Source organism: Musca vetustissima, unplaced genomic scaffold (assembly GCF_032173495.1).
Source record: "Musca vetustissima isolate MV318-11 ecotype Yass unplaced genomic scaffold, APGP_CSIRO_Mvet_v1 utg63359, whole genome shotgun sequence".
NCBI lineage: Eukaryota > Metazoa > Arthropoda > Insecta > Diptera > Muscidae > Musca > Musca vetustissima.
In genome coordinates this window covers 1-18,165 of record NW_026875719.1, presented here as the reverse complement: position 1 = coordinate 18,165, position 18,165 = coordinate 1, and the positions used below count along the sequence as shown (strand labels likewise).

The 18,165-nt window shown below is 37.2% G+C and overlaps 2 protein-coding genes across 2 annotated transcripts; both read left to right on the top strand.

The window, feature by feature from the left end:
* Positions 1-543: 543 nt before the first annotated feature.
* LOC133338244 (ATP-citrate synthase-like) lies at positions 544-3,894 on the top strand (the record flags this gene model as incomplete). Its single annotated transcript, XM_061546422.1, has 4 exons — positions 544-797; positions 1,947-3,180; positions 3,316-3,656; positions 3,725-3,894. Coding segments are annotated over 4 exons (1,998 nt in total), but the record flags the coding sequence as incomplete, so codon positions are not given.
* Positions 3,895-10,753: 6,859 nt separating this feature from the next.
* Positions 10,754-17,962, top strand: LOC133338243 (transmembrane protein 131 homolog). The gene is made up of 6 exons (XM_061546420.1): positions 10,754-11,425; positions 12,529-13,076; positions 13,125-14,160; positions 14,229-15,152; positions 15,218-17,314; positions 17,390-17,962. The coding sequence occupies exons 1-6, from the start codon at positions 10,754-10,756 to the stop codon at positions 17,960-17,962; spliced, it is 5,850 nt and encodes a 1,949-aa protein (XP_061402404.1).
* The last annotated feature ends 203 nt before the right edge of the window (positions 17,963-18,165 follow it).

Here is an 18,165-nt window from a genome sequence, read left to right as displayed (position 1 = left end):
TTGGCAATTTTTTATATTATTGTGATAATGTTGACTTTAATATACTATAAAAATTATTACATTTCATTAAAAAATCACTATTTTCCTAATTTTCCCCATTCCCATTATTCCCCAAACTAACATCTCAACTAATCATGTTTGTGTCTTATTGTCTATTCTGTTCTGTCTATTTTTATATTGTATTGTATCCCTATCTCCCCTTGATAATTTGTTTGATTGTTATTGTTATTATTTTGGTATCACCTTTTATCCCCCATTCTTTGTTTGTGTATGTTCTCTCCTATTTCTCCCCACCACCGTTTGATGAATTGTCACCACCACCATCATCTCCTACGTCCGTCCTACGTAATGTGTGCGCGCGTATGTTGTATCTCTCGTATCCAAAAATCCTGTGCCGTTTCGTGATCGTCCACTGTGTGCCTGCGAAAAATAAAATGTGTTTACTATTCAAAATCCTTGAAAAATAAAAAAAAACAAATTTGCAACAAAAAATCATTCATTGTATGTGTCTGGTAATGTTGAAAAAAAAAATCATATCTCAAAATCAATCACAATCAAAAACACACCACCTACACCCAAAATCTCGAATCAAAATCGAACAAAAAAGGTTTAGGTTCACCCCAACAAACGATTAAACTCCCACCTATCTCGGCAGATGATACGAAAATCAACAATGACGTTGCTGATGGTGGCGTTAATCTAACCCGTAAATTCTTCACAAACAAGACCAAAGCCATCGTCTGGGGTATGCAGCAGAGAGCCGTACAATCTATGTTGGATTTCGATTTCATTTGCAGGTGAGTTAAAAAAAATTTTATAATAGATAGAATAGAAAAATATTCATTAAAAAATCCTCAATTGGAGTTCTCTCGTACCTTAAAAATACTCTTTAAAAAATCCATGATTGTAGCTCTCCAGATCCTTAAAATAATATTCTTTAAAAAATCCACGATTAAAAAAAAATTAAAATCTCCAGATCCTTGAAAAAATTATTCCTTAAAAATCCACAATTGGAGCTCTCCAGGTCCTTGAAAAAATAATTCTTTAAAAATCCACGATGGAGCGCTCCAGGTCCTTGAAAAAATAATTCTTTAAAAATCCACGATGGAGCTCTCCAGGTCCTTGAAAAAATAATTCTTTAAAAATCCACGATGGAGCTCTCCATGTCCTTGAAAAAATAATTCTTTAAAAATCCACGATGGAGCTCTCCAGGTCCTTGAAAAAATAATTCTTTAAAAATCCACGATGGAGCTCTCAAGATCCTTAAAAAATATATATTCTTTAAAAAATTAAAAAAATCCACACTTAGGAAACTCCAAGTCCTTGAAAAAATATTTTTTAAAAAACCCACGCTTAGAGAACTTCAGGTCCTTAAAAACTTATTCTTTAAAAAATCCACGCTTAGAGAACTTCAGGTCCTTGAAAAATTATTCTTTAAAAAATCCACGCTTAGAGATCTTCAGGTCCTTAAAAAATTACTCTTTAAAAAATCCACGCTTAGAGAACTTCAGGTCCTTGAAAAATTATTCTTTAAAAAATCCACCCTTAGAGAAAGAACTTCATGTCCTTCTTTAAAAAATCCACGCTCGGAGATCTCCAGGTCCTTGAAAGAATATTCTTTAAAAATCCAAGCTCGAAGATCTCCAGGTCCTTGAAAGAATATTCTATAAAAAATCAACGCTTAGAGAACTTCAGGTCCTTTAAAAATTATTCTTTAAAAAATCCACGCTTAGAAAACTTCAGGTCCTTGAAAAAATTATTCTTTTTTTCTTAGTGAACTTCCAGATTATTTAAAAATCTTCTCTAAAAAATCCAAAAAATAACTCTTGCAAGTCTTAAAAAATTCCGGCTTAGATCTGAGCTTGTCCTTAAAAAATCTCTAAGAAATCGATGCCTTTGGCTGATCCTTGAAAATAATATTTTCTTCTCTTCTTTTCCCTCTACAGACGCGATGAACCATCTGTTGTTGCCATGGTCTACCCGTTCACCGGTGATCACAAGCAAAAATTCTACTGGGGTCATACGGAAATTCTGATTCCCGTCTACAAGAAAATGTCCGATGCCATTAATAAACACAAAGAAGTTGATGTTATGGTGAATTTTGCCTCCTTACGTTCGGCCTATGAATCGACATTGGAAGTTTTGGAATATCCACAAATACGCACCGTGGCCATTATCGCTGAAGGTATACCCGAAAATATGACACGCAAAATGATATTGGCTGCAAATAAGAAAGGTGTGGCGATCATTGGACCTGCCACAGTCGGTGGCGTTAAGCCAGGTTGCTTTAAGATTGGCAACACTGGTGGTATGTTGGACAATATTTTGCATTCGAAACTCTACCGCCCCGGCAGTGTTGCATATGTCTCGCGATCTGGTGGTATGTCGAATGAATTGAATAACATAATTTCAAAGGCCACTGATGGTGTTTTGGAGGGCATTGCCATTGGCGGAGATCGTTACCCCGGCACCACATTTATGGATCACATTATGCGCTATCAAAATGATCCCGATGCCAAGTTAATTGTTCTACTTGGCGAAGTAGGTGGCACCGAGGAATATGAGGTGTGTGCTGCCCTTAAGGATGGCCGCATTACCAAACCCTTGGTGGCCTGGTGTATTGGTACCTGTGCCTCAATGTTCACATCCGAGGTACAATTTGGTCATGCTGGTTCATGTGCCAATTCGGATCGTGAAACTGCCACGGCAAAGAATAAGGCGCTGCGTGAAGCCGGCGCCTATGTACCCGATTCGTTTGATTCATTGGGTGATTTGGTGCAACAAGTCTATGCGGAATTGGTGAAATCGGGACGTATAGTGCCACGCGAAGAAGTTCCACCACCCACTGTGCCCATGGATTATGCCTGGGCTCGTGAATTGGGCTTGATTCGCAAACCGGCGAGTTTTATGACCTCCATTTGTGATGAAAGAGGACAGGAGTTGATTTATGCCGGTATGCCGATTAGTGAAGTTTTGAATAAGGATGTTGGTATTGGTGGTGTTATTTCTCTGTTGTGGTTCCAACGTTGTTTGCCACCCTACGTCTGTAAATTCTTTGAAATGTGTTTGATGGTCACGGCAGATCACGGGCCAGCTGTATCTGGTGCTCACAACACAATTGTGTGTGCTCGTGCCGGCAAGGATTTGGTGTCCTCGGTTGTCAGTGGCCTTTTGACAATTGTAAGTAAAATTTAAAAAAATTTGAAATTTTTAGAAGTTCAGATTCAGATCAGAAAATATACTTATTTTAAAATCCTAAATAAAAAACTTCTTTAAACTTCTTATTAATATTCTTTATATTTTATTGTTTTTCAGGGTGATCGTTTTGGTGGTGCTCTTGATGGTGCTGCTCGCCAATTCTCCGAGGCCTATGACTCCAACTTACATCCCATGGATTTCGTAAATCAAATGCGCAAGAAGGGTCAATTGATTATGGGTATTGGACATCGTGTCAAATCCATTAACAATCCCGATGTGCGTGTCAAGATCATCAAAGAATTTGTTATGGATAACTTCCCCGCCTGCCCCTTATTGAAATATGCCTTGGAAGTCGAAAAGATTACCACCAGCAAAAAACCCAATTTGATTCTCAATGTTGATGGTGTCATTGCCACCTGTTTCGTTGATATGTTGCGCAACTGTGGATCATTTACCAGGTAATGGGGGGGAATGTTTTTCGAAGATTTCAGGTTTTAATAACGGAGTTTTTTTTTTGAAATTCCAGTGAGGAAGCCCAAGAGTACATTAATATTGGCGCCATCAATTCCTTGTTTGTGCTCGGTCGCAGCATAGGTTTCATTGGCCATTACATGGATCAGAAACGTTTGAAACAAGGACTTTACCGCCATCCTTGGGATGATATCTCCTATGTGATGCCCGAACAATTTAATTAAGTTGTTTAAAAAAGATGAGTACGAATGGATGGATCCTCCACTCCCTCCCTCTAAGGCTAAAAGCATCATAAAGCATCACATTGTGTGTGAGAGCAAGAAAAATATGTGTTTCCTTACCATGCTACTAATTCTTCTTCACTCATTCTGGGAAATGTGTATATCCTCTGCATAAAACCACAACATCCAACAACCATGTCGTCGTTTTTCATTCCCTTTAATTTTTGTAAACTTTCATTTTCCTTATTGTGGTCCACCACAATTTACATTATTTTTTTACATACCTACATGGCATTTATTATTACGAAAAAAATTTCACTCATAATTTTATTCGTCGTCGGTTTTTCTTTCCAATTATTTTTTTCTCTCTCTCTCAAATAGTTTTTAAAAAATGGTTTTCTAATATTTGCTGCTAATTGCTACTTAAATTGTTCTCAATTATGGTTATCAATTTATGTACACAATTGAATGTGTATTATATATACATGCATGTATTGATATTAAAGAGAATTTATTAATAATATATCTATTTTATTACAACTACACAAATAATATATTAATTTTTTTTTGTTGTGAAATGAAAGTGCATTCGAAATTTACCGAAACAATTAATTAAAAAAAAATTTAAATAACCATGTACTTGTTGTTGACTTGCAAAGAAAAAAAAATAATTAATAATGCACAATTGTTCAATAGATTAAAAATGAAACACACACACATGCGCGGTATATAAACAAATTATTAAGACTCTTATATGTAATAATTATTACAACAAAATACAACTTACTATTATTATAACAACGCTAACCATCTATTTGGCTAGTAATTTTAAGAAAATTTAATAAGAAAAATCTATAACGGAAAAGAGTATAAAATATAATTATAAACACAAAAAAACTAAAAACAAAAAAAAAAAAAAGAATAAAATATTTATAAAAAACAAATCGTCGTTATTATTTAATGGGGGAAGTGTTTTTTTTCATTAATGAAAGCAAAGCACAATAATTTATTTATTTGTTAATAATCAGCCCAGTCACCAAAATGTGGGAGAAATTCTATTCCTACGGAAAGAATTACTCTCGAGTGAAAGATCCTCAAATCGTAGAAAATATAGGAGTAAAATTGTTTAAATATGGCATCTCTTTTTAATCAACGGTGGGTCTTTTTCTTTGTGCACCCTTATTTGTTTGCGCAAATTTAAAGTGTTTGTGTCGTACGAAATAATTAAAAAGAAATATAGAATTGAAACTCAAAAATGAATAGTATTATACTTAGAGCATATTTATAGGATGTTGCTACTTCCAGAGAGCAACAAAGAACTTCAACAAGATTGTCAATCATTGTAAGTGCATAAAAGTTAAAAATAATTGAAACATCTGATATGCATTTCCAACAGATTCAAAAATACTACCGGGTAAGCAAACCAGCTTTCCAATACTTGTTGGAAGTGTTGGCGCAACATACTCCTACAAGGAAAAACAAGTCTGGAATTCCGCGTTACATTTTTTTGCTGAAGGATTCGAATGTTTGTATGGCACAATCAACATTTAGTTCTATCCTCTCCGAGGTGTTGACTGTTTTCGAAGCTCAACATTGTCCTAAGTCGATAAAAGTGCCAAAAAGTTCCTGTTCCTGTTTTGTATTTTAAATTCTGTGCAGATTTTTGCCTTACATATTTTTTTTTTTTGGTCAGCCCAAAACTATTTTAAGTAATTTAAAGTAATGAATAGATTATTTCATTCAAAGGAATGTGATAAATTTAGTACTAAACTTTTTTTCCATTCGGTGATGCCCTTATTAGGTGGTCCCGTCGAATTGAGCTCATTTTCCGTTTTTTTTTTTTCAAAACCGAGTAAGAGACTCTTTGCTCCCTTTATAGATTCCACGTGAAATGTCAGGATGTAATTCCAAAACTGACACTGAATGCTGCAATTGGGTTTTATTTGTCTTCAACCTACAAAGGATTTATTTATTTCTATTTCGATTTATATTTGAAAACCCATACTTACATTTTTTATCTCTCTTCGATTTTGTTTGTGAGATATTTTGAGAGGAAAGTGCAAATCGAACTTTCTTTTTTCTCCTTTCTCCCTTTAATTCCGCGCGGAATTTTCTTTACGATTGGGAAAAGGGAAGAATAAAGAAATTCCGCACGGAATTATTTTTGATGATTGGGCTGAATTAGTAATAATATTTAAAAAATTAATAATAATAAGCATGCATTTTTTTAAACATTCAAAGTATTGTTTCAAAAGAGAAATATTTTTCGAACATCTGATAACTTGTTTTTTATTACATTTAGAATTTATTTTTTTATATTTATATTTAAATTGTTTAATTCTTTAAAAATCTAAACCTGAAAAGGTCTACCAAAATATTCTTTCGACGCTTCAAATGGTCCCTGAAAATATCCCTTAAAAAATCTACGCTTTTTTTGGATCCTGTAAAAATACTCTCTAAATAATCTGTACTTCAAAAATATTCTTTAAAAATCTCAAAAGGATCCCTGAAAATATAGCCTTAAAAATCTACGATATATTTAATCCTGACAAAAATATTCTGTAAAAACTCTGCACTTGAAATGGTCCTTGAAAAATACTCATTAAAAAACCTACTTTTGAAATGTCTGTTTTTTATCCACGCTTGAAACGGTACCTTAAAATTCTCTTTTTTAAAAACTACGATTTAAATAATCCCTGAAAATTCTCTTTTTTTTAAACTACGCTTTAAATGGTCCCTGAAAAATATTATTTTTTTAAACTACGCCTTAAGTGGTATCTTAAAATTCTCTTTTGTAAAAAACTACGCTTTAAATGGTCCCTGAAAAATGTTCTTTAAAAAAAATCCACGCCTAAAATATTTTTTAAAAAATCTGCACATGAAATGGCCTTGAAAAGTATTCCACGTTTCTTTTGATCCTGCCAAAGGTTTTCTTTAATAAATCTACGCTTTATTTGATCCTGGATAAAATATTTTTTTTTAACTAACTCATTAAATTTTTATAATTTCAGTCACAATTTTTTTCTATTAACTCCTCTCCCTCCTGGCTCACGTCCTACTAAAAGTTAGAATGTTCAGAGGCATGTCTCCATGCGCAGCTAAGCTACTATTTAACTTTATCCATTACGGCTTAACTCTAGTTTAGTAAAAACGATCAGATTTTTCTGAAAAATTTTCCAGAGGTAGGTATTTTTACCCTAATTATGGGGATATCTTTTTTTCTTGGGGGACGTACCCGGTTACCCGGTTATTTGACCCGGAAGTTCGGGTACGGGTACCCGGTTATATCCGGTTCTACGGATCCGGTTAATATAATATGGGTATCATTTTAAAGGTTATAAAAATACCTTTCCATTGAGTGGTAATATGATGGGGTTATCTCAAACCATTTTGGAGATATAGTCAAAAAACTGGGTTTTGGTCCCCGATTTTTTTGAAAAACTCCCTAAAAGTCGAACTTGGGCCCATTATAGTACCTCTCTAACCCAAACTCAAATGATAGACCACAATTTGCCCTTTCCAAAATAGTTCGATATGTGGCTGTATCTGTTGTGGATCAAAAGATATGGGCCTTAGAACCCTACAAAAACAAGAAAATTCTGTCGCGTAGCCGGTGTTGGTATCTGTCCATAGGAGAAAGTCTTAAATCCCCGGCCGAAGGCCGGCTACACAAAAAATATTCTATTTAGAAGGATTTTCTGCCGCGTTAGCCGGTGTTGGCATCTGTCCATATGAGAAAGTCTTAAATCCCCGGCCGAAGGCCGGTCACCCAAAAAAAATATTCCATTTAACAAGAGATTCTGTCGCGTAGCCGGTGTTGGTAGCTGTCCATAGGAGAAAGTCTTAAATCCCCGGCCGAAGGCCGGCTACACAAAAAAATATTCTATTTAGAAGGATTTTCTGCCGCGTTAGCCGGTGTTGGCATCTGTCCATAGGAGAAAGTCTTAAATTCCCGGCCGAAGGCCGTTCACCCAAAAAAGTATTCCATTTAACAAGAGATTCTGTCGCGTAGCCGGTGTTGGTATCTGTCCATAGGAGAAAGTCTTAAATACCCGGCCGAAGGCCGCCTACACAAAAAAATATTCTATTTAGAAGGAGTTTCTGCCGCGTTAGCCGGTGTTGGCATCTGTCCATAGGAGAAAGTCTTAAATCCCCGGCCGAAGGCCGGTCACCCAAAAAACACCATGCTATTTAAAAGGAGATTCTGTCATGTAGAAAGATTTTCCTTGTTTTATAGGGTTCTAAGGCCCATATCTTTTGATCCACAACAGATACAGCCACATATCGCACCATTTTGGAAAGGGCAAATTGTGGTCTATCATTTGGGTCCTGTTTGGAGAGGGACTATAATGGACCCAAGTTCAACTTTTAAGGAGTTTTTCAAAAATTCATTCATTAGAGGATGAGGAATTCTGCAGTCTTGTTTACCCGTCGTTTCCTTTTTGTTGTCTGGTACTTTTGTACGTAAAATTGTGTTGTTGCTTGGCGTTATATCAATCTGTAGGCGACAATTAGCAAATGTTTTTGCATAATGGTTCCTTTTTTAAACAAATAAATAAATAATCGTCAATTTTTTTGTACGTCCAATAGGGTTATGTAGATCGACGTTTTATTTGTCAAAAGGAAACGATAAACGAGAAATCGATTTGTTGTTCGATATTTGTATATGAACTATTGGTCTGTTCCCGTAATGCAAGAATCTACAATTTTTTACTACGATAACACTTTTTTCCTTTATGATATCGGAAAAAATAGTAAAAACTCGTAGATTCTTGCAGTACGGGAACAGACCAATTTATTGATGGTTTCTCTGGAATTGTTATGACATTTTTATACCCTTCACCACACTGTGGTACAGGGAATTATGTCTTTGTGCATATGTTTGTAACAGGCAAAAATAATCGAGATAGACGCATGGTTCCTTTTGAGAATATGCGTAGAATCACTTTCTGAGTCGATTTATGCATGTACGTCTGTCCGTCCGTCCATGTATTTTTGTGAACAAAGTACAGCTCGCATTTATGATCCGATTTGGATGAAATTTGGCATATGTCACTTATTTGGCCCAAGGACGAACCCTATTGAAATTGGAGAAAATAGGTCCACACATAGATATAGCTCCCATATATAGTTTCGCCCGATTTAAGGTAAATGGTGTACCAAAGTCCCTATATATCTTTCGATTTGCACGAAATTTGGTATAACCTACTGAATTAGGTCTAGAATAATATGTGCTAAGTTTCGTGAAAATCGGTTCAGATTTAGATATAGCTCCCATATATAGTTTCGCCCGATTTTAGGTAAATGGTGCACCAAAATTCGTGCAAGTCAAATAATTTTCATGGACTTTGGTGCACCATTTACCTAAAATCGGGCGAAACTATATATGGGAGCTATATCTAAATCTGAACCGATTTTCACGAAACTTAGCACATATTATTCTAGACCTAATTCAGTAGGTTATACCAAATTTCGTGCAAATCGAAAGATATATAGGGACTTTGGTACACCATTTACCTTAAATCGGGCGAAACTATATATGGGAGCTATATCTATGTGTGGACCTATTTTCTCCAATTTCAATAGGGTTCGTCCTTGGGCCAAATAAGTGACATATGCCAAATTTCATCCAAATCGGATCATAAATGCGAGCTGTACTTTGTTCACAAAAATACATGGACGGACGGACAGACGTACATGCATAAATCGACTCAGAAAGTGATTCTACGCATATTCTCAAAAGGAACCATGCGTCTATCTCGATTATTTTTGCCTGTTACAAACATATGCACAAAGACATAATTCCCTGTACCACAGTGTGGTGAAGGGTATAAAAATGTCATAACAATTCCAGAGAAACCATCAATAAATTGGTCTGTTCCCGTACTGCAAGAATCTACGAGTTTTTACTATTTTTTCCGATATCATAAAGGAAAAAAGTGTTATCGTAGTAAAAAATTGTAGATTCTTGCATTACGGGAACAGACCAATAGTTCATATACAAATATCGAACAACAAATCGATTTCTCGTTTATCGTTTCCTTTTGACAAATAAAACGTCGATCTACATAACCCTATTGGACGTACAAAAAAATTGACGATTATTTATTTATTTGTTTAAAAAAGGAACCATTATGCAAAAACATTTGCTAATTGTCGCCTACAGATTGATATAACGCCAAGCAACAACACAATTTTACGTACAAAAGTACCAGACAACAAAAAGGAAACGACGGGTAAACAAGACTGCAGAATTCCTCATCCTCTAATGAATATCACAGCAAGAAGACCAACGCAACGAGGACGGAATCACAGCAGCAAACAGAAGATAATAGAAGAAGAACAAATCGCAAAAAGGAAGAACAAAAACATAATTATCATCGGTATCATCATCAACAGCAGAATCGGCAGCAGCAGCAGCGGTGATTCTACGCTTGTCAACGTTAGAAGAGGAGTACAAATCGTAATCATCATTATCCCCGTCCGCATCATAATCATCCTGTTGGGCATTGCAGACGAAGTATGGTTGGATGTGTGTTGTGTTGTGAGTTTTTATTATTTTGAAATAAAAAGGAGCAGCCACAGCAGACGACGAGAAGGAGAAAAACAACGCAAAAGGCATCATCATCGTCTACTTCAAAGGTGGAGTAGCAACAGCAGCAGGCATTTTGAAATAGAAATTTTGCCTTTTGGAATTTGGTGTTTATAAATAAATAAAAACACCATAGCAGCAGGAAAGGGCAAAAAAGAAGAACCCCACAATAATATCGTCGATCAACCAAAATATAATTCAAAATACAAACACACACAAAGACAAACGACATACGGCGACAATGTTTTCTTATCAACGCTTGTGGTTATCAATGCTAGTTTTAGCTTTTCTTACAACTACATTGTGTGGTTTCGCCGACGTCGTCGCCGCCAGTGAAGTGGATATTTCAATTTCGGAAAATAGCAACACCGCTGCTAATTTAAAACATGATGATGGCCATCACTTGGATACACAATCAGCAGCAGCAGCAACAGCCACACTTCAAGATATAACAGATACCGGTGGTGGTGGTGGTAGTGGCAGTGTAATGGGCATTCCCGATAGCGGTGATCTAAATGCAGAATTATTAAATCGTTTACGTTTCATACCATCACAATTGGATTTTGGTGCATTGTCTGTGGGAACAGTACAATCGCATACCGTCACTCTCGTCAATCAAAATCGTAACCACAGTGTTTATCTTAGTTTGGTAACGGGCGGAACTCCGTCATTTTATAGTAGCTTATTTGAAGCTAAAACTGTGCCACCGAATGGTAATACAACATTTGATGTGGTCTTTTTACCCAGGGAAAATGGTGCTGTTCGATCAAATTTATTCCTGCACACATCGTTTGGAAAGCTCTTGCTAATGGTGAGCGGCGAGGTGCGTGAATGTCCGTATCGGCTAAAACCATTGGTTGGCATACGGGCACCGTTAAATGCCACCTTAATGCCCATGATACACATGTATAATCCACATGAAAGAGCATTGCAAATATTGGAGGTAAGTTGAAATATAGCTATTGTACCATAATGCAATGCCTTTTCATCACTCCATCCATAGAATCCGTTGGTTTCACAAGTGATTTGAGCATATAAAAGAGTTTTTTGTTTTAATTCATTGCATTTTTATCCAAATATTGCATATTCATGTGTGTGTCCCCTTTTCATCTCCTATCCTCTCCTCTGTTTCGATTTCATTTACTTTTGAATTTACTTATCAACTTTGTTATCTATTTGATAACCAAACTACCTACTACCCTCGCCAAAAAATACAAAAAAAAAAAAAAAATAAATAAAATAAATAAATAAAATAAAAAAGTAAATAAATAAATACTTAATTGTTGAGATTTGTACATATATAAATTTGAATGTTTGTGATAATAAAAAAAAGCCGGGAACGTTGTCATCACTCTTCAGAAAATTAAGACACGTTTCCAGATCTTTTAAATGCAAATGCATGTACTAAAAGCGAGTGAACACAGGCAATAATTAACAATTATAGCTGTGGTGAAAATTTAAATAAACAAATGTTCGTTGTTTATTGAGATATTTATAGATGACGACTCCAATGGCCCACTCCTCCCTCTTTCCCATTGCAATGAATATCTAAATAAAAAAATAATATAAATAATTATACCAAACTTTTATTTCGAAGGGGACACAACAGCATTTATTTGAGATGATCACATTATGAGTAATAATTTGATGTTTAATTTTTTTGTTTATTTATTGAAACAAATTGAACATAATATTTTTTGAATGCTTATAGATGAAATGGATGGTGCCAACATACAACGGCTCCCCTCAATATTTAGTATATTGGGCACTTTTTCCAACGAATTGGCTTTAGTTTACACATGGTCTACATTTTGGTATAGCCTTCATACAAAGGTACCCCGTTATTCGGTACCTTGGTCACGTTTTTTGCCGTATTGGCTATAATTTATTATGTTTGATTCTCATTCGATATTAAATCTTCCTAACAAAAAATAACAATATCGGCCCATAAAGGGTCCTGGTTATATAGACGACGTTATTTTTTACTTGTTCTATAAAATTTTTCTATTTAATAATTCCTTAATCATCTTTTCTCCTCGTTTTCAGATTTACAGCAGTGGTGGAAAATTTAAATTAGAATTACCAAGCGGAGACTCCGAAGGACCACACGGTCTATGGGAGATACCACCATATAGTACGAAACCCATTATAGGTATACGTTTTCAGGGTTATACTGCGGGCAAACATTCAGCCTATATACGTATAAAAATTGCCGAACCCACCTCCCAAAGTGACTGCAGCAGCAGTCAATCCACATCGTCCACAATCTCCCCCGCTTTAAAAGAACAAGTCTTGGTTATACCAGTGGAATTTGTAATATTATCCGAATATGGTATATATGCTGTTAATCCGGTCATCGATTTTGGTTATATTGCCTTGGACGACAAACAACAGCAACCAATTAAACAAAAACTTTCCCTACGGCATTCCAAACATCAATTGGATATACAAAATTTGGAATTTGAATCTCTTACGCTAACCAAGGGTATTATGATGGCCTCAAAAAATGGCCAAGATGACGACAGCAGCAGTGAAAAAAGAAATATTGATATTTCCACAATTGCCTTCGATCCAAATATTGCGATACAGGATGAGCCAGTAACACATCTAAATGAAAAATTAAAATTAGTCTTGAAACAAAGAACAAAAACAGCAGCAGCGTCGTCTTCGGCGACGTCGGGGCATACATATCACAATGTGGAACTTATAGTACGGGCTAATGTGTACAAGGGTTCATTGTATTATGACAGAAAATCAACATTATTTTTGGATCGTGAACTAAGTTGGAATGGTAGTAGTTCGCAAAGATGCGATAATGCCACATCGGATGAGGCATTATCTCATTTAAAATGTACAAATTTGGATGAGCCCCGACACATAGTGCTGCGTAATGATTATCAAATTCCTTTATTAATTTACAATATAACAACTGGGTTCAATGAAAGCTCCAAGCTAAATTTATACCTGCAGCAGAACCCCCTACTGCAAAAGGGAGAAAGTGAAAGTGATGCAGTGGTGGTATTGCAACCCGCAGCTACCATGGAATTAACTGTGGCCTTTAGATTGGCCACAACAATACAACAAAACCCCGTAGAACAACCAGAGGAAGATCTCAAAGATCTACTGAGAAATTATAAGACTGCCATTTATGTTTATACGAATATATCGAATCCAATCCAAATACCCATTGTTGTAAGCTCTACAAGTTTGTTTGTAACCACACAGACGTCGTCATTATGGCGCTCAAAAAATTCCGTTTATACCAAAGAAATACAAATAATTTCCTCCGCACCCCTTCGTGATATTTCTCACAAAGGTTATATCGTTTTGCAAAATCGTAATTCAATACCCATTAATCTGAATAATTGGGATTTTCAAAAGACATCGGGTATTTATTATGCGGTTAAATTTGCCGGGTCTATTCGAGCCATGGATATAAATGAAAGCAATGATTATGCAATAGACTTGGAGAAACATAGTTATCGTTTGGATTCCGTATTGGAGGAAGGTGATGTGGCAGTGTTTGAGGTGGCTTTGATGCCATATTCCATATCGGGTACAGCCTATTTGAGTATAGCCACATCGCATGAGAATATTACGGTGACGTTAAATTTTGATGTGGTCTTTGGTAAACTGGAGGTGGATCAAGAGAAATTACATTTTGCCAATTGTTTTCCGGTGAGTCAAACATAGATAATTATTTAATTCATTCATTCATTATTTTATTGTTGTTACTCTCTTTTTAGGGTAAAATCTGTTCCTCCGAACTGAGTATACGATCCAGCTTCGATCAGGCCATACATATGAAACATATTAACTTCAGTGATCCGGGTCTACGATTTGTGGATAGAAGTTCAAAGGGTTCGATAATTTCACCCAATTCTGTTACAACTGTGGGTCGCATCTATTTTGAACCTTCAGCATTGTGTGGCAATCGGTGCTACATACCCCAGCATACAGATGAGTCCACTACCTTTCCCCACAGTCCCCAGGTTGATAAAATCCTCAATATGCCACATTTCGATGAAGTTGAACTGCGAAGACGCACAGAATTATATCGTCATTTTAAGTCGTATTTTCAAAATTTAGATTTTATCATGACCACTAAGCAGGAGGAGAATTTCCATCTAAATCTTATGATTGAAATACAATGGCCCCAGTTGATACCGACGCGACAAGTTATACCCACAGTGGAGGTGAATAAAACCCAGGTATTTGAAGTGAAAATTTCAAATCCTTCAGATAGACCGATACTGATTGATTATTCATTGGCCGATCCAAAATTGGCACATCAAACTCAATTCACCCTGCCACTGGAGGTGATCATAATAACGCCGACTTGTTATTTAACCGATAAGGCAGTGTTTTCATTGGTCAATCCAGCGCCCAGTAAACCGATTTTGATACCCGGTCTCACCTCCATACGAGTGCCGATAACATTTAAAGCCTCCTCGATGGGTAGCTATTGTACCCTGTTGCATATACGCAATAATTTAACGCTCTACGAAGGTACATGGATCAGTGCCAAGGCTGTGCAATCACATTTTCGTTTGGGGAATCGTAAACCGGGATCACCCACACCATTGCTGTTTGAGATCACTGAGCAGCAGTTAACGGCGGCATGTCCAAGTAAAGAGGATAAACCTTCGGCCGGGATGACACATCCTCAGGTATTAGAATTATTTTTGTAGATTTTTTGTTATCGCCACAACCTCAAAAACTTTATCTTTTCCAGATTATTTCAAGACGCGTTTTTACCGCTCGCAATTCTGGCGAACTACCAATATGGATTGATAGCATTTGGATTGGTGATCAACCCTGTCGTGGCTATGGCTTTCAAATAATGGACTGTAAAAGTTTTGAACTCAAGGCGAATTCAACGAAAACAATTGAAATTCAATTTCAAACAGATTTCACGGCGACCCGCATTACAAAACCCCTTACACTGAGGACAAATCTCACCTATGCCGTAAATTATGTGTTAGTCGCCCAACTGCCTTCCAAAGGCATGGAGCAGTGTACAGCCTTATTGCCGCGACCACCATGGGAAGAGAAAATACGCAATGCCACCATAATTATGTTAATAATAACTTTCGTTCTGGTCCTCATTGCCGTTCACATAGACTATGGCAATATAATGTATACCCAGGCCGCGTTATATGGAGCCCGGGAAAAGGGGACAATACATCCAACATTTAATTTAAGAAACATAGCCATGCGACAGAATAATAATGAAAGTTCCCAGACCGGCGATGTGGAGATGACATTGAAAAATAAAAGTGGCTTGAAGAAGAGGAATAACGTGGGTGGCGTTAAGAATCAAAGAATAGCAAATGGTGAGGCCGTTGTGTCATCATCATCGTCCTCCTCCTCGGCGTCAAGTTCTTTTTCTGCCTTACCCAAAATGACGCTGGCGGAAATGGTTAGCTGGACTTTTGGAAGCAAAACCTCTAGAAAAGCAAATAAATTGAATAAGAACAAGGAAGCTACTGTGGCCACTTCGACGCCCTCAGCGTCCTCCAGCGTGACCACAACAACGAATTCCTCTTCAGCTACAAATGATGTGAAAAATTGTAAAAATAAATTAACCGAAAAATCATTGGTGGAAAAAATGGATGAGGATTTGAAAAAGGCACAGCCGACAGTCTCCGCCAAGAAACCCACAAAGGTAACAGAAAAAATTGTTAGCAAGCCCCGCGACGAAGAAGTCAAACAGTCCAAAGAAGATGTACCCCCCACGAACAAGGAGGTGAAAAAAGAAAGTAAAGCCTTAACAAAAAATACCACAAATAAAAACACATCTAGTCCCGAACCTATGCCTTCAAAAGAACAAAGAAGATCTTTGGATTCTACCAGTTCCAATACAACACACAGTGATCCAACGACAATACGTCAAGTTAAAACACCTCCCCCCGTTAGTATACCATCCTCAGGGCCTACAGTGAATACGAACAAAGTGAGCCCCACAACCACCACCAGCCATGTAATGCCAATGACCGAAATAACCAATCATCAAACACCAATTCCCAAGGAAACCACAAATGGTCGCAAGCTGGGCAAGACACCAGGACGTGAACGGCGAAAGCAAACCACACAAAATACCTCACCCACAACATCGTCTTGTTCGTCGGCCTCAACGTCGTCTACATCCTCCAGTTCCATACCTCAACACCAACAGCCGCAGCAGCAACACAATACAGTTAAACGTTTCGAACGTAAACCCAAAAGCAGGGTCTCGAATTCTCTTAAATTTCCCACACAAAACTTTAGTCATGCGAATTCTGTCTACTCACAAATGGCAGCAGCGGCCAACGATCACAATGATCAAACATTTCATCAGGATGTGTTATCGCCTTGGGACTATAGCAGCCACATAACATTTAGCGATGTTCTGCAACAGACCCAACAATTTGCCAATGCCCAATCCAATGCTAATGCCAACTCGACAGGAACCACATTGCTCAATAGTGATTTAAAGATGTTCGATAACCCCACTTCAACTGCATCCCCCACACCGTCAACAGCATCATCCGGGCCAATTAATTTGCCATTTGCCGCCTCCCCACTTGAGTTTAACGATGGACCTTCTAAGACGGATTTGGGCCCTATTGGTTCCAGGAAATCACCCTCCTCAACTCCCGCCTGGGAGACATTGAACAGTGCCATAACTTTACAATTACCGCGGCCATTGAATACAACCCTGACAACTACTTCACAACCACCACCACCACCCAGCCTACCCTATGATTTGCACAGTTGCCCCAATTATGGTTTGAATGATTTGTTGACAGCTCGCCAAACGATACAACAAATTGCTGCAGCCAATGCTGCCGCAAAGCATCAGCAACAACAACAGCAGCAGCAACAACATGATTTTGATATAGCTGCCAAATTGAGAGCTATCAAGGCACATGAAATCATGAGACTACAACAATTGGAACAGCAATTCCTATTGCAACAACAACAACAGCAGCTGCAGCAACAACAACACTATTTGAATTTCAATCAATCGGCATTGAACAACAACTGGTCGTCGGCCAACACCGCAACATCGTCTTCAGGTTGGACCCCGTTTTTGGGTAATGGTGTTGCAGATTTATCACCAACCCTACCCAGCCATTCGAATGCTGATATTTTTGGCGGCGCCGTTACATCCACCTCTACATGGAGTACAACACCATCATCCAGCAGCATTGAACAACATTTTGTCAATAGTCAACAATTTCCCATGAATACCGATGTTCCGATTACCAACACACACAATGGCGGCGTGTCAACTTCGATTTCGGCCCCAACATCCACTTCAACAGCAACAACAATTTTTGATAATACCGTCAACAACAGTAATGGAATTGGCTTAAATGTCAATAATTCCGATACAATGCCAATGTTCAATTTATTCGGTGGTTTAAGTTCTATCTGGAATGATAATTGGAAACAACAACAACAACAAGAACAGAAGCCAAAACCTTCTGAATAAAATGAAATAATGGCACAACGGCATATAGTCATTATTCAGCTAAGGTAAGTAGTGTTCAAATATTGATGATACGACGGAGGTCACATGACTAATCTGAATATATAAAAAAGAGCTAAGAGATAAGTGAGTGACCGGTAGATCATCGCCCAGACGAAATGGTTAAAGCTAGAAGATAGACATTTTGGAGGGTTTTTTTATTGGTT